Source organism: Phocoena sinus, chromosome 5 (assembly GCF_008692025.1).
Source record: "Phocoena sinus isolate mPhoSin1 chromosome 5, mPhoSin1.pri, whole genome shotgun sequence".
Lineage (NCBI taxonomy): Eukaryota > Metazoa > Chordata > Mammalia > Artiodactyla > Phocoenidae > Phocoena > Phocoena sinus.
In genome coordinates, this window is record NC_045767.1 from 119,158,950 (window position 1) to 119,179,210 (window position 20,261).

Sequence of the window (20,261 nt, forward strand, 5' to 3'; positions counted from 1 at the left end):
CCAGTTCCAAAACTTGTTTCTTTACTTATTAGCCTTTGGAACACCGTATGTCTTCCTTGTGCTCTGGGAGGATGCTCTGAAGCTAATTCTTTGCAGAGAACGAACATTAATTCTAGGACGGTTGTGTACCTTCGTTTCTGGAATAAATTACTAATTGGCTTCTGAACCACTTTAATAGAAATAAGATGACTTTGTTAATGCTTTCTCAAAAGCAGTCTGTTCTCCTTAATTCTGCTGAGGCTGAATTTATTTTTAGTGAAGGAGACAATTGCCAGGGGTGGGTGGTTGGATTCTATAGACTGTGTCTAGTATGAAGAAAACCACAAGAAAAATTTAAAACTATTATCCAATCTGATCTGACCAGAGAGATCTCAAATTTTCATGACAAAGCTTTTTCTTGATTAAAAATTGTAATTGCACAAGCAGCTTTTAAACCATATGAATAAAGAAAATTCAAAAGCAAAAATGGGATTTTAAAAGATACTTCTGATGGCTGTTTATTAAGACCTGAGAACAAAACTCCAGAACAAACCTAAAAACTATCCATTTATATCTTGCACAGCAATTTGTAATGACTGGTGTAAACCTGCCTATAGGAAGCATGTTATCTAGCCAGTCAGCTACTATTTCATTCTATCACATATTTTTTTTTTACACAGTATTCCCTTGGCATTGAACTTTTTTAAATTTTATTTTATTTTATTTTTTAATTTTTGTCTGCTTTGGGTCTTTGTTGCTGTGCGTGAGCTTTCTCTAGTTGCAGCGAGCGGGGGCTACTCTTCGTTGCAGTGCTCAGGCTTCACTAGTTGCAGCACGCAGTCTCAGCAGTTTTGGTGCATGGGCTTCGTTGCTCCACATTATGTGGGATCTTCCCGGACCAGGGATCGAACCCATGTCCCCTGCGTTGGCAGGCGGGTTCTTAACCACTGCGCCACCAAGGAAGTCCCTCTATCACATATTTTAATTAGAACTAATATTACCACACGTTACCGTTCCCATCTACTAAGCATCCAATTGCTGTATTCAGTAATAACCTAAAAATATCTTTTAGCAACTCAATTCGACATCACAAAGTTCAACAAGCAAAACAGCAGATTTTAATCCCCTCGTATAAGAATATTTGATGTTATGGCAATATTTGTTATATTTATGATTCTCCAATCGTAAATGATCTTAGAGGTATAACATCAGTTGTACCAAATGGTGTGGATGATGCTTAGATGTAGAGCACCCAGGTAATTCCAGATATTTGTAGAATGAAAGAGAGAAAGTACATTATGCTGTATAACATGGTATCCATCTTCATTATTATATTCTTGAACAAAGTGAAAGCATTTCAGGAGTAATATAAAAAAAGTATTTCTTTAGATTAACTTTTTCCTGATTATCTGTATGTATTTTTTCCACTTAGATATTCAGGAAAAGAAATCAAACCCGTATGTGTGTCTTTTACTACGTAACAAAACGAGGAGTTGGGGTTTATCTATTCACAATCGTAAATTCTCTTAAATATAATGGATGTTATTTTAATCACCAAGAGATTCATGTGAATATGATGGAGAATGAAGCTAAGACATTTATGATGTTTGCACACTCAGTATTAAGTAAACTTTTTTCCCCCTAACCCGCTCCAGTAAACTTTCTTATCATAAAAACCTATTATCATTTTTAAAAACTACCCATTTCTGTTGAAGAATTTCATTCTAGTTGGCCTAACTTGAATAACACTTTTCATTATTTAACTCTGGTCCTGTGGATAGAGAGAACGCTCTTCCCTAACTCTGGGCCTTGTACTGAGATTTTTGTTTGCTTTTTAGGTTCGGTGTACCACTTTGATAAGTCAACTTCATCTTGCATTTCTACCAATGCCCTTCTTCCAGATCCATATGAATCAGAGAGGTAATTTTTTCCATGTGGTTTAAACAGCACCATTTATGTGAGATTAAATAACCCTTGTGGTAGGAATTATTGGCCCTCTGCTAAGGCTGAGTTCTTGAGCAGAAAAAAAATTCATATATTCCGAGGAAGAGTGTTTTTATTGTCATATAGAATCTGTCCCTGTAAGGAAGTTTTTCCACCCATAAAGCACAGAACAGCTTGTGTGTCAGTCCCAGAATGAAGCTTCTACAAAGACAGCAGTTGGGCCGGGCAGCCAGCTATGCCCTGCTCAAGTGTCCCCTTTCTTGGGGCTCTGGTGCCACAGTTTGTGCCTTAGCCCCTGCTGGCCCCTAGGGAGCATTACACACTCTTGAAAGCTCTAGCCGAGGCAGGGACCAAATGCCTCCTTTTCTACTTAGCCCAGCGAGGGGGTCTGGAATGTGAGATAATTTCTTTATTCACTAAGGGAAGACAGGAGTGAAACAAAGAAAATACAAGAAGCATAAAAAATTCCAGCTTATAAATTACAACTTTCTGATTCTATAAGATCCCTCCCAGAGTGTCAAGCCCTGTTCCATTTCATACCCTAGCTAAACTCTAAGCTCCTGGTATGGTTTTCTCTGGTCTCCTCCCTGGGGTTCTTATTCCCCAGCGACTGGCCTGTTTGTGGGTAAGAGTGCCATCTGCAGTTGGCTTTCTCTTGGCCTCACTCTGTAAGCGTGGCTTCTATTCAGTTTCTGTCCCGTCCCCATCGGAGAAAAGGCCTCTTCCCTGGTTTAACTGACAGGACTGACACCACAATGTCACAATGGATGAATGGCCTCTTTCTTGACACGAGGCTCTGGCCTGTTTGCAGGGAGAAAGGTTTGGTCTCTTGTTAGCCCCCAAAACACAACAGTACCATAACCGTATGCATCAGTCATTTTTTGTTACTGTCATTGTGATGATGCCACATAACAATACCCTCAGACTATCAGTGATTTATGAAGGCAAACATTTTCTTTTACACTCGTGCTTCTGCAGATTGGCTGACGTTCAGCCACTTTTGACTGGGCTCAACTCAGCTCAGCTGGACTAGGCTACACTCCAGGTTTCAAGTGGGGTTCCAGTCTGTCTCACATGCCTTCATTCCAAGACTCAGGCTAAGGGAGCAACAGCCCCCCAGAGCATCTTCTTCTTGTGGAGATGAATGGAAACTCAAGGAAGCTGGCAGAAACTTGCCATGCTTCTTAATATCCAAGACCTAGCTTTGCAGTCACTTCTGCCTAGTTGCAAAGCGGATCACATGGCCAAGACCAAAGTCAGTCAGGCAGGGATGTATCCTCAGCCCAAGCTGAAGGGCAGTCGTGCGGCCAAGCAGCAGGACGTATAATTCTGTCCCTGGGAGAGAGTCAAGAGGTAAAAGCAATAATTCAGCCTTCCAGCCCATCAAATAAGCAGAATATCTACATAACAAAAATCCCAGATGACCAGTTCCACCAGAGTCATTACATCACAGGGGCCAGAAGAACTGAAATCCTGTGGATGGGGCATGTACTTACTTACTAAATCCAGTTCCATAATCATGAGTGCTGTTTTCTTATAAACCAGTGGTTGGCAAACTTGTCCTATAAAGGGCCACGTGGTCAGTATTTTAGGCTTTGTGGGTCTCTACTGCAACTACTTAAGTCTACCTTTGTAATGCTAAAGCAGTCATAGATAATATTGAACAGATAGGTGTGGCCGTGTCCCAATAAAACTTTATTTACAAAAATGGACACAGCCAGATTTGGTCCTTGAGCTGATCTGCTATAAACTCCTTTGTTGGGAAGTGCTTATTGGATATATTTTATTATGTAAAAGATTCATCTTGGGGCTCCATTAAAACAGTCTTTCCCTCCTATTTGGCACTGAGAAACTTAGGTATAGCTTTAATTAGCTTTGGGAAATGTTTGCCTTGTCTAGGAAGACAGTGGAAATTGTCATTAATTAAAACAGACAAATTTTTAAAAACCTTCTATCAAGCACTGAGTTACCTTGTGAATATATACTAATAATCCCTTTATTAGAGAGCAGTGAGAGAAATAAGTAACAGTTCTCCAGTTTCTAAGGCCAAAGTATGTGGTTTCTCTGTTTCTTACTTCCTCATTGGATTATTATGAACTGACATTTTGTATTCCGTAGCTATAAGAATATTTTGGTGGTTGATGTAAGGGATGACATATCAAACTAAAAAAAAATCATTATTTGCCCCTTTTTTCTGTTTAGGGTTTATGTTGCGGAATCTCTCATTTCCAGTGCTGGAGAAGGACTGTTTTCAAAGGTAGCAGTGGGACCCAATACTGTTATGTCTTTTTATAATGGAGTCCGAATTACACACCAAGAGGTGAGCGGGGTAGAAGTGGAAAATCAGCGTGATTGGTTAAAGGGTTTTGTTTCAAGCACCCTTATTAATTTTCTCATTAGTCCTTTTACTTTAATATTCACTAGGAATATAAAGGAGCAAAAAGCTAGGATTTTTTGTAAAATGCTTGGATATTGTCTTACAGCCAGCCTCAGACTGCTTTAGCAAAGACACCATAGATTATGTAGCTTATGAACAACAGAAATTGATTCCTCACAGTTCTGGAGGCTGGGAAGTCCAAGATCAAGGTGCCAACAGATTCAGTGTCTGGTGAGAGCCTGCTTCCTGGTTCATAGATGTCCCTCTTTTTGCTGTAACTTCATATGGCAGGAGGGATGAGGGAGCTCTCTGGGGCCTCTTTTATAAGACACTAATCCCATTCATGAGCGCTCTGCCTGCTGGCATGACCTAAACACCTCCCAAAGACCCCACCTCCGGATACCCTGACATTGGAGATGAGATTTCAACATATGTTTGGAGGGGGGACATCAACGTTCAGTCTATAGCAGATATTTTCCTCTTATTTTTTTTAATTGTTGTGAAATCAAGTCTATTCATCTTTTTTTTTTTTTTTTTTTTTTTTTGGCCACACTGCACGGCATGTGGGATCTTAGTTCCCCGACCAGGGATTGAATCCGCACCCCCTGCAGTGGAAATGCAGAATCTTAACCACTGGACCGCCAGGGATGTCCCAATTTTCCTCTTTATTTTGAGCTTTAGTATGATTTTTTTTTTTTTTTTTTTTTTTTTTTTACATTCCACAGCTATTTTATAGAGAGTGGGCTGGTGCCATCAGGGAGACAGTAATTGCTTTGTATTGGACTACACCCAGTATCTGAAAAATTGAGATCCAACTGGACTCTGTCAATAATTAATTTATGACCTTGGGTGGGGTGCTTTACAGGAAGGGCCCCTACTTCTGTCTGTGCAAAAGGCATACAATAGCCTCCATCTTACCTGGAAGGGTTCTATTTCCAAAAAAAATTAAAATTAAAAGTTGAAGAGTTGAATCACCTCTTGCCTTTAAGACACAATCTTTGATACACTTCTCAGATTTCATATATGTTTTTTTGTTTTTGTTTCTTTACTTCACAACTAGCTTCCTTAAGTGTCTGCTTAAGGGTGAAAGCTTGATGCTTTGAACACAGCTAGGGCTCTGTCCATCCTGGTCTCACTTGTGTGAAGTTGGGTGGGACTTAAGCCGATCACTCACATCCCACCTTCACGTCTTCATTTTTCATTTGTTCCTATGGAATGATAAAAAGCAAAAGGCCGAGAAATAATCAAGTCACTGTACATTCAAAGCAGCCGCCCAGGCAAAGGTGTCAGTGCAGAAACCGAGCTGTGATCTGCCTCGCTGTGTCCCCTTGTGATGGTCAATCCAGAAAGTCCAAGAAATTCAGCCTGTGGACGGTGGCTTGGGATACTGATACATAATTTATTCAAACGTTTTACATCTAAGGAAACTGAAGCCAAGAGAGGTTAAGCAGTTTGCCTAAGGCCACAAATATAGTAACTGGCAGAATTCAAGCAAGGTTTCTAACGGCAGAATCTGGCTCTGTGCTGAAACTCACTATATAAATGAATGAGGGTGCCTCCTTGCCTTCATGAAGTTTAGATGAGAAAAATACACAACTAGTGGCAACATAAGGAAGATGGTACTGAGTATCATATATCAAATCACATAACAGGTCTGGAATATTAAGATCCATGAAGATTTTTTCACTTTCATCACTGCTGTATCCCCTGCACCTAGAACAGTGCCTAGCATATGGTAGGTGCTCAGTCAGTATCTGTTGATTGAATATCAGATACAAATAAAAGCGTAATTGTAGCTTACAGACAGGAGAGGTGGTATACCTCTGAGTGTCAACAGTTTTTAAATGAAAGTGTGATCCTGTTGGTTCCAAAACGCTGTCCTTGCTGGCATGCACAGATGCTGGGGCCTGTTGGTCAGGACTGGTTGGGAGAAGGGATGCCTGCTGCTTGCACAGCGGATAGTGAGTCCTGCTGTGGGTGAGAAAGCACACTGGTTGTCCGTGACTCTGCTGGTCACACCGATTGCCCACCTGCAGCAAAGGTGTAGGACTTTTCTGGCGCTCAGTTTTGCATTCCTTAGGTTTCTGGTTCTGTTTGATGTTCTTACTTTCATTTTTCTTTGGCTTCATCCTTCTCTCTGTAGAGGTTCAAGAGATTTGAGGGCTGATTAAAGAAAAAGACCACAAGAGGCAGCAGCACACAACAAGCTTTATAGATATTGGGTGGTGATTGGGCGGGGCTGCATGAGAGGGGGTGTCCTCCCAGCATGAGGCCATTCAGAGGCTTATGGCACAGGGGCCAAGGTCCAGAGGGGAGCAGGGCAAGGGAACTCCTGGGAAAGAGAGGGATGAGAGAGGGGGTTGACATGTCCAGGTGATGTGTAGCCTGGGAGGGATCTCTGCACCAAAGAACTCCAAAGGACAGCTACAGTCTGGCGTCTTTATGGTCCTGGGTTTACCTACCTGCTCCTAGCAGATGTGGGGTGAGGTTTTGTGGATGAAGCAAACTCTGAATGGCTAAAACTCTGCTCTGTTTGGGCTATTTAAAATAACAGTGGGGTATGTAAAAATTTAAGGTTGGTGGTGATGGGCTTTTAAGGTAACAGATCTCAGCCAGCAGTGAAGAAATAAACAACCTAGGGGCCCATACACAGACGCCATCTTTGACTCGTTGACATAACACTCACCTGCTTTTAATTCAAGACATCTGGTTATAAATGTAAGGCCCGACACTGTGAAACTCTTAGAGGAAAACATAGGCAGAACACCTTATGACATCAATCACAGCAAGATCCTTTTTGACCCACCTCCTAGAGAAATGGAAATAAAAACAAAAATAAACAAATGGGACCTAATGAAACTTAAAAGCTTTTGCACAGCAAAGGAAACCATAAACAAGATGAAAAGACAACCCTCAGAATGGGAGAAAATATTTGCAAATGAAGCAACTGACAAAGGATTAATCTCCAAAGTTTACAAGCAGCTCATGCAACTCAATATCAAAAAAAAACAAACAACCTGGGACTTACCTGGTGGCAAAGTGGTTAAGAATCTACCTGCCAATGCAGGGGACATGGATTTGAGTCCTGGTCCGGGAGGGTCCCACATGCCGCAGAGCAACTAAGCCCATGTGCCACAGCTACTGAAGCCTCCGGGCTTAGAGCCCGTGCTCTGCAACAAGAGAAGCCACTGCAATGAAAAGCCCGCCCATTGTAATGAGGAGTAGCCCCCACTCACGCCGCAACTAGAGAAAGCCCGTGCGCAGCAACGAAGACCCAACACAGCCAAAAATAAATAAATAAATAAATTTATTGAAAACAAAACAAACAACCCAATCCAAAAATGGGCAGAAGACCTAAATAGACATTTCTCCAAAGAAGATATACAGATCACCAACAAACATATGAAAGGATGCAACATCACTAATCATTAGAGAAATGCAGATCAAAAGTACAATGAGGTATCACTTCACACTGGTCAGAATGGCCATCATCAAAAAATCTACAAACAGTAAATGCTGGAGAGGGTGTGGAGAAAAGGGAACCCTCTTGTACTCTTGGTGCGAATGTAAATTGATACAGCCACTATGGAGAACAGTATGGAGGTTCCTTAAAAAACTAAAAATAGAACTACCATATGACCCAGCAATCCCACTACTGGGCCACTATATACCACTGTATACCCTGAGAAAACCATAATTCAAAAAGAGTTATGTACCACAACATTCATTGCAGCTCTATTTACAATAGCCAGGACATGGAGGCAGCCTAAGTGTCCATCGACAGATGAATGGATAAAGAAGATGTGGCACATATATACAATGGGATATTACTCAGCCATAAAAAGAAACGAAATTGAGTTATTTGTAGTAAGGTGGATGGACCTAGAGTCTGTCATACAGAGTGAAGTAAGTCAGAAAGAGAAAAACAAATACCATATGCTAACATATATATAGAATCCAAAAAAAAAAAAAGTTCTGAAGAACCTAGGGGCAGGACAGGAGTAAAGATGCAGACGTAGAGCATGGACTTGAGGACACGGGGAGGGGGAAGGGTAAGCTGGGACGAAGTGAGAGAGTGGCATGGACATATATACACTACCAAATGTAAAAAAGATAGCTTGTGGAAGCAGCCTCATAGCACAGGGAGATCAGCTCGGTGCTTTGTGACCACCTAGAGCGGTGGGATAGGGAGGGTGGGAGGGAGATGCAAGAGGGAGGAGATATGGGGATATATGCATATGTATAGCTGATTCACTTTGTTATAAAGCAGAAACTTTATACCAACTTTACACCATTGTAAAGCAATTATACTCCAATAAAGATGTTAAAAAAAAAGACATCTGGTTATTTTTTTGTGTCTTTGTAAAGGGACTTTAAATCCTTTTTTTCATATAAGATAAGGGAAAATCAATAAATGCTAAGTTGAGCTGCCCGGCGCTGCCCACATACGCCTTGTGCACCATCAGTGTGCAGGGTTTGCACCATCGAGGTGCAAGGGATGCCTTAGGCTCTTTCCATGTATATGGCACTCAAACTGTGAAGTTTAAGGATAAATGAGTTAATATCTCCGGTGTCCTTTGAGCTCCTGGGAGGAAGGGCCTTTCTAATGTTCGCTTTCTTGTTTTCTGCAGGTTGATAGCAGGGACTGGACTCTTAATGGGAACACCCTCTCCCTCGATGAAGAAACAGTCATTGATGTGCCTGAGCCCTACAACCGTGTATCCAAGTACTGTGCCTCCTTAGGACACAAGGCAAATCACTCCTTCACTCCGAACTGCATCTATGACATGTGAGTAGGATACCAAGCGGCCAGTGGCTGGGGCCCCGAGAATGAGGAGGGCACCTCAAAGGTGTCATCCTGCCTCGAGGAAGGTGACTTCCTCAGACTATTCGAGGGTCCTCTGGCCAGGGGCCTCATGGTTATAACTTGAAACTCAGAAATGGAAAAGTGCTTCAAAGAGTAGAAATGCTGTGGAAATGCTGTACTTAGTGGTTGCTGTTTTATTGTGGCTTTTTTGTCCTTTAGTTGTCTCATTCTGGAAAATTAAGGGTAGTGTCCTTTGAAGTAATAGTACAAATTGAAATGACTGCACAGTGGAGATTAGGGAATCCTTTTATTATGTGCGAGGAAGAACCAAAAGATCCTAAGCCTAGGGCGTGAGCTCTCAGTATTGGAAAAAACCGTGTAAAATCAGAGTCCCTATCATTTAACAATCAAGAGGAATGAAATACTGAACACATGCTACAACATGGATGAGCCTTGAAGACATGCTAAGTGCAAGAAGCCAGTCATGGGGACTTCCCTGGTGGTCCAGTGGTTAAGACTCCACGCTCCCAATGCAGGGGCCCTGGGTTCGATCCCTGGTGGGGGAACTGGATCCCGCATGCATGCCGCAACTAAGAGCCTGCATGCCACAACTGAAGATCCCACATGCCACAACTAAAGATCCCACGTGCCGCAACTAAAGATCCCACATGCTGCCACGAAGATCCCACATGCCGCCACGAAGATCCCGCATGCTTGCAATGAAGACCCAGTGTAGCCAGAATAAATAAATAAATATTTAAAAAGGAGCCAGTCACAAGAGCATGTAGTGTATGATTTCCATGTATATGAACAGTCCACTATAGCCGCAGAGACAGAATGCGATCAGTGGTTGCCTAGAGCTGGGGGCGGGGGTGGGCGGAGTAGAAGTTGATGGCTAATGAGCGTGGAGGTTCCTTTTGAGGCTGATGAAAGCTTCCAAAATTAGTGGCGATGGTTGCACAACTGAAAACCACTGAATTGTACACTTTAAATGGATGAATTTTATAAGACATGAATTACATCTCAACAAAATCATTATTTTAAAAAATCAAATAGTCCTACTTCCCCTTCCAATGGTGCATTGAACCTCTTGGAAACCTCCATTGATGAGAACCTTACCATTATCCACAAAGGCGGCTGTCTGGACAAACAAATACATATCATGGAATTAGCTGTTGGGCTTTGATGATTAGAAAGTTCCTTCTGTTGAGCCCTTACGGGTTTCCCTGTAATATCCAGCCCTTGGCCCTAATTACCTGCCTTTTTTTCTTGTGTACAGTGTCAGTCTCTCTTCCACACAGTAGTCCTACAAATATCTTAGTAGTTTTCATGTGCCCCCTGAACCCTCTCTTCCAAAAGGCAAGCATCTCCGACTATGCCTTAAAGGATACAGCTGAGATTCCATGTTGTTGCTGTCCTTAACTCAGCCTGAGGACAGGCTAGGAGTCTAGGGATTACGCAGCTGTGTGCAACCTTTTCTGCTCAGCTGTAGTTTGCTGTCACTTAGTCCTCTAGCTTGTTAACATAAGCAGGATCTGATCATGTGCATTTAATCTGTAGGAAAATTGCCAGGATTTGAGTGTCCCTTCTTGCATCCCTGAGATGGCTTTAAAATTGTTCTGGCACTGACTTGCTCTCCTTGGCAGCCAGTACCAAGTACTGAAGCTACAACTTCTGTTTAAAGGGCGGGTAGAAACGGCAAAGGACATGTGTCATGTGGAATGAAACTGACACTGTTATTAACTCCAAGGCTTTCACGGCCAGTGTGAATTAGGCCAAAGCATCGTTGCAGGCTGCACACAGCTGAACCACAACCCTTTAAAGCAGTGGTAACTAAGGATAACAAATGCTACTTAGGCTGCCCCTTAAAGCAAATGAGTCCTGTGATTTCATGGCAAGAACATGATTTTTCTCATCAAAAAGAAGAGAGCACAGGAGACAAGAGAAGGAACCATTTGTGCAAAATCAACTCCCTCCTCAGAGTTTTTTTTTTTCTAAGCCCAATGTGAACGATTAGTTATTTGGGGTCATGGGGAGACTAGCTGAATAATAATCAAATATAACATTCAGATACCAATCCATGGCATTCATTTGTTTCTAAAATCACTGGTACTGTTATGCACACTGTAACTTAAACAGAACAGCACTTCTATAAGCTGTTTTAACTGTAGTCTGGTACAGCGTGCCAAATGGACAGATAGGCAGGAACTACTTTTCTCGCTGTAAATATAGGTTACTTGTTGACAAGGGACCGAAGAGTGTGGCCCAGAGGTTTGGTCTGAGTGCTAATCGTGCAGCCAGTGTTTCCTGAGCACTTCCTCTAGGTCGGTGCTGTGCTAAAGCCTTCTGTGCACATTGTCATTCAATCCTCCCAGTAACTTCATGGGGCTTCTGGTATTACCGCTGGTCCCAGATCAGCGACAAGAAACGCAGAGCTCGGGCTTCCCTGGTGGCGCAGTGGTTGAGAGTCCGCCTGCCGATGCAGGGGACACGGGTTCCTGCCCCGGTCCGGGAAGATCCCACATGCCGCGGAGCGGCTGGGCCCGTGAGCCATGGCCGCTGAGCCTGCGCGTCCGGAGCCTGTGCTCCGCAACGGGAGAGGCCACAACAGTGAGAGGCCCGCGTACCGCAAAAAAAAAAAAAAAAGAAAAGGAGCACAGGGCTCTTGTCAAAGTGGAGAAGTGCTCTTAACCATTGTGCCTTAGGGCTGCTTTGAAGAATCAGCGCCTGAGATTGAGTTCTGTCTTTTCAGTCTGTCCATTTTCTACTCCCTGAGGATAACGATAATGAGCAAGAAAATTAAAGTACAAGAGGACGCTAAGAGAAATCTTAGGCTTCTTGTGGGATTTTTTCCAGTGAACCAGAAGGTTACCTAGAGCTCCATTTCAGGAGTATTTTTTTTACTGAAGTATCACTGATTTACAATACTGTGTTAGTTTCAGGTGTACAGCAAAGTGATTTGGATATACATATATTCATTTTCAGATGCTTTCCCATTATAGGTTATTACAAGATATTGAATATAGTTCCCTGTGCTATACAGTAGGTCCTTGTTGTTTATCTATTTTATATATAGTAGTGTGTATCTGTTAATCCCATACTCCTACTTTATCCCTCCCCCTCTCCCCGCCTTTCACCTTTGGTAACCATAGGTTTGTTTTCTATGTCTGCGAGTCTGTTTCTGTTTTGTAAATAAATTCATTTGTATCATTTTTTTTAAGATTCCACATATAAGTGATATCATAAAATATTTGTCTTCTGTCTGACTTACTTCACTTAGTATGATCATCCCTAGGTCCATCCATGTTGCTGCAAATGGCATTCTTTCATTCTTTTTTATGGCCGAGTAATATTCCATTGTAAGGAGTATTATTTTTTAATGAAATATTTTAATTTAGAGGCAAAGAGTTGTGATTTTAATAAGGAATTCCCAAATCCCTGATCCAGGGATGTCCTATGTGCTGGAGCACAGTCTGAGATTTCTGTGCACGTGCGTGCTCTCATATGCCCACGTGCTTGCTTACACATGTCACAACTGATACGAGTCTTCAGTTGTGCCAGGCACTGCGTGTGGTGCTTTATTTATGTGACCCTATCTTGTCACCACAATGACTCTTGGAGGATAAGGATTACTGGTGTTATCATGATTTGGCAGGTGAGGAAAGTGAGATTCAGAGACACAGAGGTGAGCTTTCCAGAAGGAGGCAGTAATAATGTGTGGCACCAGGACTCACACCGAAGTCTTCGGGCCCAAATCAAGTGTGCTTTCCAAGAAACAGGACAGCCAAAGGGGGTGGACATAGAGGCCCCCTTGGAGTGAAGGTGTGCTTGTTCCTTTTTACTCCCCACAAAATATGTCCATACACTGCAGACACACTCCTCTCCCACCAAGCGCTTGCCATCAAGCCCCATGTACCTCTGACTTCCGGGCCTGGAACCTCCTCCTCTGGTGTTTCAATGCCCTTTGTTCAAAATGTAACTATAAATGAATGGATTTGACCAGATGCATAGGAGAACAGAGTTAATTTCTTTCTGGCCTGCCTTCCAGGTATCCGTGTTGGGTTTCAGCAGCTGTTAGAGGAGATGAGTCTCTTAATACTTATTTAGCTCCCGTTTCCCTGCAGGGAGCTGTGCAGGTGAGCCAGGCTGGGAGCCTCTGGCAGAGGAGCATAATCCTAGCTTTAGCCCGGCCTCTCCCATCACAGGGTGCATCGGAGGGAAATCTGAAAGAAGCAGGATGGCAGAGCGGTCTGGGCTTCCCTCTTGGGAAAAAAAAAAAATCTTCATTTACTTTTTTTTTTTTTTTTTTTTTTTTTGCGGTACGCGGGCCTCTCACTGTTGTGGCCTCTCCCGTTGCGGAGCACAGGCTCCGGACGCGCAGGCTCAGCGGCCATGGCTCACGGGCCCAGCTGCTCCGTGGCATGTGGGATCTTCCCGGACCGGGGCACGAACCCGTGTCCCCTGCATCAGCAGGCAGACTCTCAACCACTGCGCCACCAGGGAAGCCCTTCATTTACTTTTATGCTAGAAAATAACTCTTCCTCTGTAGGTACAGGATGGAAAACAGAGGGTTTTGCTTTTGAAAATCCACAGGGCCCTTTCTTACAACTCCAGAAGTGCCCTGGCAAAGCCTTTCCCCGAGGTACAGCTGAAATGCTGACAGGCCGCACTGGATCTGATTTCTCATTAAAGACAGGTTTTTGTTGAAGATCCTGATTGTTGATTTACAAATACAGAGTGGCAAATAGGCTCAGAAAGGAAGATAGGGCCGTGCTTTTTAAACCTTAATGTACATAGGAATCACGGGGGAGGGGAGGGGAGGGGGAGGGGAGGGGAGGGGGCGGGGTGTTAGAATGCAGATTCCACTACCAGGTCTGGGTGGGGAAGCCCGGAGTATCCCTGTGAGCACCAGGCTCCCAGGGGAAGCTGACGCCGGCTCCTCTGTGGCCCACACACTGAGGACCTGCCGGTGGCGTCCAGGGCGCAGCAAGCACACGGGTGATTCCTGCCTCAGCCCTTCTAGCCTTTGCATCTGACCTCCCGGTCCGGCCCGGGAATGACCATGTGCATCTTGATGTCTAGGTTTGTCCACCCCCGTTTTGGACCCATCAAATGCATTCGCACGCTCCGAGCCGTGGAGGCCGACGAGGAACTCACTGTTGCCTATGGCTACGACCACAGCCCCCCGGGGAAGAGTGGGCCTGAAGCCCCCGAGTGGTACCAGGTGGAGCTGAAGGCCTTCCAGGCCACCCAGCGGAAGTGAAAGGCCTGGCTCTGGGCTTCAGAGACCTGGAGTAGAAACTTGGATCTATGCACTACGTTCATCCGACAACGGGACAACCAGGGACTGCTCCTGCTGTGACATCACATCCTCTCACTCTGCGTTCGCTACAACTTTCTCGAATACTAACTAGGTCTGACTGTATTACTCATACCAGATTTAAAATTAGCTAGCAACAACGCCCTCCTGAGAGGTACTGTTGAGCACTTGACAGAAGACAGCGTGATGTTCTTGGGTGGTTCAAGACTAAATCTGTACCACATTCAGAGATGCCAAACGATTAGACTGAAAAAAGGGAAAAAGGGGGTTTTTCAGTCATTTTTAGTCAGTGGCTTTTCCATGAGGTTTATTTCTGTGGCCAGTGCAAATTGCGTTATCACACTTGCATATGCGCCATATGGAGGACAGAGAATTACTACATTTTTATTCTCTAAATGTAGTATCATTTGCCTTTTAACCTTTGATCTGTTCTTGCAATAGAATGGCTTTGTTTTTTCCCTAGCGAACAGAACCCCACTTTTTGAGTCACTTCACCCCTTAGTCCTCTTCTCTATCTTAGGTATCTTTCACAAGAGAAAACTTCCAAATGGATTTCGTTTCAGTGCCAGTGTGTAGGTCTCTCTGGCTCTCTCTATATCACTGTTTCATTATTATGTCCTAATATAAAGACCTGGCTCCTAGGGCCGGGCTACTATTATAGAATTATTATTCTCGCATGGAAACAAAGGTATCTTTGCTTTAAGATGTGAGAAGAAATGAATTTACTTTGTTTGCATTAAGTTATGGAAGAGTTGTAACATATACTTTAAGAAAGAAGAGAGGGAAATTAGTATTTCTAAGCAGTAGACGTGGCAATTTTGCAATATCTTCAATAGTGCTAGTAATTTTTTTTCTCCTTGGGTACACATTAAATGTACATAACAGAGCAGTCTGGCTTGTGGCAACAGTGCATTGAATTCAAAAGTCAAATAGCAAACTTGAATTATAACACAGAATTCAAAAGGTTTTTTTCGTTTTTCGTTTTTTTCTTTTTTAATCGCTACTGTTAAGAGAGACGTACTGATCACTAGGTACAAATCAAACCTTAATGGTAAAACTCTTCATCATTGTAATTTCAAAGCACTTATCTGCTTCACAGCCTTGTGAATTAAGACTAACACCTGTATAGTTTAGAAGCAACGGTATCAATAGCATTTCAGCCATTTTTGCTAGCCGTGTGTAATCACAACTGCAGAAATAAGGAGAAAAGCCCCTGTTTTTTAGTTTAGCTAATTAGGTATGTAACCTGACTGGGATTACTCTGGGGGAATTCTGGGAGTTTGGGGTTTTTGTAAGTGCCCTCACCACACGCCATAGCTGTGTCCTCTTCAGATGCCCAGCTGAGGAGCTGGGAGGTCTGGAAAGCAGCAGTTGCTACAAGTTGCAACTGTCAGCTGGGGCACCTGTCACCGAGTCAGTTTGGTCTTGAAAGCTGAAGCCTTCCACACTGTAGCTCTGGCTAGTAGGGAAGGCTTGCTGGGAGCAGGAAAAGAGAAAAACAGGCAGGAGGAAGTTTGCTATTTCACGTCAGTTACACATTGCTCTTGGGAAGAATTTAACAAAAGTGCTTCATCCAGGGCTGTTCACAACTTTTCAGTTCTGGCAGCTCCTGGGCACAGGATGCAGCCTTCAAGACAGTGACAGAAGTGGCCCTTTCCCTTGGTAAATCCAGGCTTTCCAGAGCTCCCCTGTCCCCAGCATTGCAGCTGGGTGGCCATGGTTTCAGGGAGCTAAGCTGCTGGTTCACTCGTGAGAAATTCTGAGGCTGCCAGGAAGATCTTCCACGAAGTGAACTGAATAGAGTTTTTAGATTAAAAGGCACCAGGATAGGATCGCTTCTATTCTGTAGAAAGAGACCGTTCCATAAACTGGCAGATGGGCAGAGTCTTGGGACTTGTATTCTGATAGGTGCTTTCATTCAAACGCGTCCCAAAGTAAGTGACTGTCTTCAGGAGAAAGATGGCTTTCATCAGCCGCAGTGAGTTGGGTTGTGGAGCCAGATCAGGGAGTGCGGTCGGTCGGGGGAGGATGGCGCAGGACTCCAAAGCAAGGACTTCAGGCTGCCGGCTGCCATGGTGTGTAATTTCTGTCCCACTGGGCTTCCCCATTCAAGTGGAATTTTTCTTTTCTTTTGACAAAAGTGGCTGAAGAGTTGGAAATAGTGATTAACCAGCGAATCCATTTTTCAAATAAGATAGTGAATAACTCTCTGAGTTTAAAGCCCGGCAGTGTGTCTGTCTGTGACGTTCAGACAAATCAGAGGAAGCAGTACATCCAAGCTGAGCCTCTCCACGTCCTCTCTCCTGTCTCGTTCTCTGGCTCTTCTTTCTCCTGCCCTACCCTCTCCTCTCTCTCTCTCTGTTGTCTGTGAGAATGGCTGGTGTTCGTACATAACAGCGTGCCAGCTGATCCCTCCGGCACGCTCCCTCTCTCCCTCCTCTCCTCCCAGTCTCTCTGGCCCATTGGACCCTCTCTGTCTGTCTGTTCCCCTGCGAGTACCTCTCTCCATCACTCTGTGTCCACGTCTGGTTCTGCTGCTTCTGTTGTCCCCCTGACACCCCCACACACACCAAATGTAAGGCTTTGTCACAGGGTGGGGTCGTAGGGGGCCTTGAGATTCACTGTAGGTAGATAAAACAGTCAAGGGGGTTGGGGTCCCATGAGGAATTAACTGGTGAGGGAATAGGGTTTGTTCCCTGTTTGAGCCAAAGCTGAGGGGGAAGCCTTGGGATGTATTTTTCTACTGAATCTTGATGTCCGCTGTGGAAGGAAATACGTCAGGAAGCAGGTAGTTTCATCAGCATCGTAACAGAAATGTGGAAGAGTCCAGGTGGTGGGGATAAAGGCGTAACTTTCTGCTCTCCTGCAAAAGGGCCAGTGCTGAGGAGGGTGCCTGATGCCATGGTCCCCAGCAGATTCACTCAGAGCCGTCTCAGTCCAACTCCTGCATGACTAGATCTTTCCTTAGCAGCTTTTCTATGACAAAATATTATCTTGTGTTAGAGTTAGGAATAGGAACTAATCTGTAGGAGTATGTCCCCAAATGGGCATTTGAAAGGACTCACAAAAAACAACCGTAAGGACTGAATTTCTGACACAGAGGAATGATGAGATTTAAAAGCTACAGGCAAGGAAGAGTTGAGTTTTGCATTACCTATTCTTATTTTAACCTGCTTCATCCCTGGTCTGCCTGAGAAACTGAGAAGGAAATTCGTTGTTCAAGACCCCTTTGAACCTGTCTGGGGCTGTCATTAAACTTATTTGCCTTCTGGGGGTTCTTCACATTGAAAAACAATTTCCTTATCACCAACAACCTGAAAAGGCCCAAGTGAAGGCCAGGTGTAACCATTGACAACATTTAATTGTAAGGGTAAAATTGCAGTAACTGTGAACAGTGAGTTCGAGGGTTGTCTTCTCAGTGAGTGGTGTGTGGCACTTTAGTAAACTTCCTTTACTATATGAAATATACTCACTGCAAAATGCATTTAAGATCTTCCAGGAAGGTTATTGTTTTCTGTTGTGCTTTGTTTTAAAACAGTTGCCTCAAGTTTCTGTCTTAAGAGTAGTGATTTAGAATCCAGACTTCTTTCATTTTAGAAAAACAAGCAAAACCATGTTGCAAGACTGACAGTCGTAATGTTTATTTGCCGCAGATCAAAGGTTCACAAAATATATTGAATTTACATCTACTTGAGGTACCTTGATAGACTTTTTTTTTTTTTGTCTTTGATCTTTCCCTTCAGGAATGTGGAGCCTCAGTATCCATTTTGATTTTTAAAATACTAAATTGTAATCGTTTTATTTTGCCAAATGGGTGCAGACATACTCAAAGCAATGAAAACTATTTCAAGCCATACAACCACAGGGATGGAAACCCTTTTCACAAATTTTAACGTGTTTGTATGTAAATAGATGTTTGTATGAACTATTTTCATGGTAGAATGAATATATTTAAGTGAAGTTGAATTATTCCAGTGCTATTTAAACAAATTGCAAACATTTTTGGTGAGAATTCTCTGAGTCTATTGAGATATAATGCAGATCAGTTTTGATTTTTACAAAATCAAAAAGCCTACAAAGAACTCTGACTCATGGCAACTTCCCCGCGTTGTTGCACCTGATGTGGAGAGAGCTCGTAGGCTTCCCCAGTGCCTCAGCCGCTTCCTGGTGGAAGTTAGGTGCTCGTGGAGGTATGTCCACCCTTAGTGACATCACTCCGGGCCTTTGGGGGCCCGTGAGTGACTCAGAGGCATTAGAGACACCGGTGCAGTTATCCGGAGCACAATTTCTTTGCAGGGCAGCAGAATCAGAAGCCAGACGTGGCCATGGGAACCTCGGAACCGGGTTTTCTGGCCGCCATCCACCGCTTTCCTTACTGCCTAGTCACAAACGTCAGGGAGGCTGCCCTCAGTGGAGCTGGGGTTCAGACCCCCGGGTGGGACCTCACGGTTTTGCCAGCAGTCCCTGCCTCTGGGCCTCCACCTCGAGAGAGGATGGAGGAGGGTCCTGCTGGCAAGGGGCCCATTTCTCAGCACAGTACACTTCCGGTCTCAGCTCTGGGAAACTATGCACCCAAGCACCAAACTTCCAACCAGAGAGAGACATCCTCGGATAACGCAGATCCTTGCTTCCTCTGTCTGTGACTTTACACACCGTTGTTAGAAGTCGTTTTAACATCAAGACCAATCAACTCCCTCTAGGACATACCTCCCAACTCCCCTGACTCTTACTAGAACACTCCTTTATAATGATATTCAACTTGAGTGGTTTGGTTTTTTTTTTCTGCTTTAGTCCTGGATATAATGAAATAATAAATATGATGACAAATTTTCACTGTGTATACTAGCAATATGTACACACATACCAATGTATCTTAACATACAACTTGGTTACATTTTGGGTGACTGTCATTCATCTCAAGTCATGTACTGGGAAACTACAGGGACTACATGATGTCTGCTTATCATAGAGGAAAGTTGGGTTCATGGTTCTGAGCTCCCTACTTCAAAAGTTTTTCCTCCTGGGTTTTCTGTGTTCTCTTTTTATCCTGAAATGCATTGATTAGGTTGTGAGGTATGTTTAAGGATTGGAAGCCAGGGGAATGCTTTCGGCATTTATTGCAACCAAAAGTTAACCTCATCACAGTTAACGAGCATCTTTGATTGGTCTTTTGTGGAATTTGAACTAAATCTATGAGCCTTATTCAATATCTATAATTCTATGATTTTTTTAAATTATGGGAAATTAATGAAAGATGTTTACATGAATAATGTTTGCCCTTACTGTGTTATGAGTGAGTTTTTGTAGTGTGTCTGGGTGCATGTGCAAGAGTAGGAAGAATGCTTCTGAAACAAAACTTGACAAATATTTGTAATGAAAAGTAAATTTAAAGATTGCTATAATTGCGCTATAGAAACAATGCAAGTATTAAACAAAATATACAGTCACCTGTCGTTGTCTTCCTTTGGTTGCCTGGGGCAGGAAGGCAGTAACGTATTTCTCTGCCATGTCTTCCTGTATATTTAAATTACTAAGCAAACTTTACATTTGAAGTTGTTTAAAAATGTTACAGTAAGTCCCCTACGTACGAACGAGTTCCATTCTGAGAGTGCGTTCGTAAGTCCACTTTGTTTGTACGTCCAACAAAGTTAGCCTAGGTACCCAGCTGACACTCGGCTACATAGTACTGTACTGTGATAGGTTTATAATACTTTTCACACAAATAATACATGAAAAACAAATGCAAACAACAAAGAAAACATTTTTAATCTTACAGTACAGTACCTTGAAAAGTACAGCAGTGCAGTACCACAGCTGGCATCCAGGGGCTGGCA

The 20,261-nt window shown here is 43.4% G+C and overlaps 1 protein-coding gene across 1 annotated transcript in view; it reads left to right on the forward strand.

Annotated features, from left to right (window-relative positions):
• SETD7 (SET domain containing 7, histone lysine methyltransferase) overlaps positions 1-19,874 on the forward strand; it is a 49,393-nt gene extending 29,519 nt beyond the window's left edge. Inside the window, exons 6-9 of the mRNA XM_032632563.1 lie at positions 1,818-1,899; positions 4,126-4,243; positions 8,932-9,089; positions 14,190-19,874. Of these exons, the coding sequence (XP_032488454.1) occupies positions 1,818-1,899; positions 4,126-4,243; positions 8,932-9,089; positions 14,190-14,370 (539 nt within the window). The 3' untranslated portion in view covers positions 14,371-19,874. The remainder of the gene's footprint in view (positions 1-1,817; positions 1,900-4,125; positions 4,244-8,931; positions 9,090-14,189) is intronic.
• The last annotated feature ends 387 nt before the right edge of the window (positions 19,875-20,261 follow it).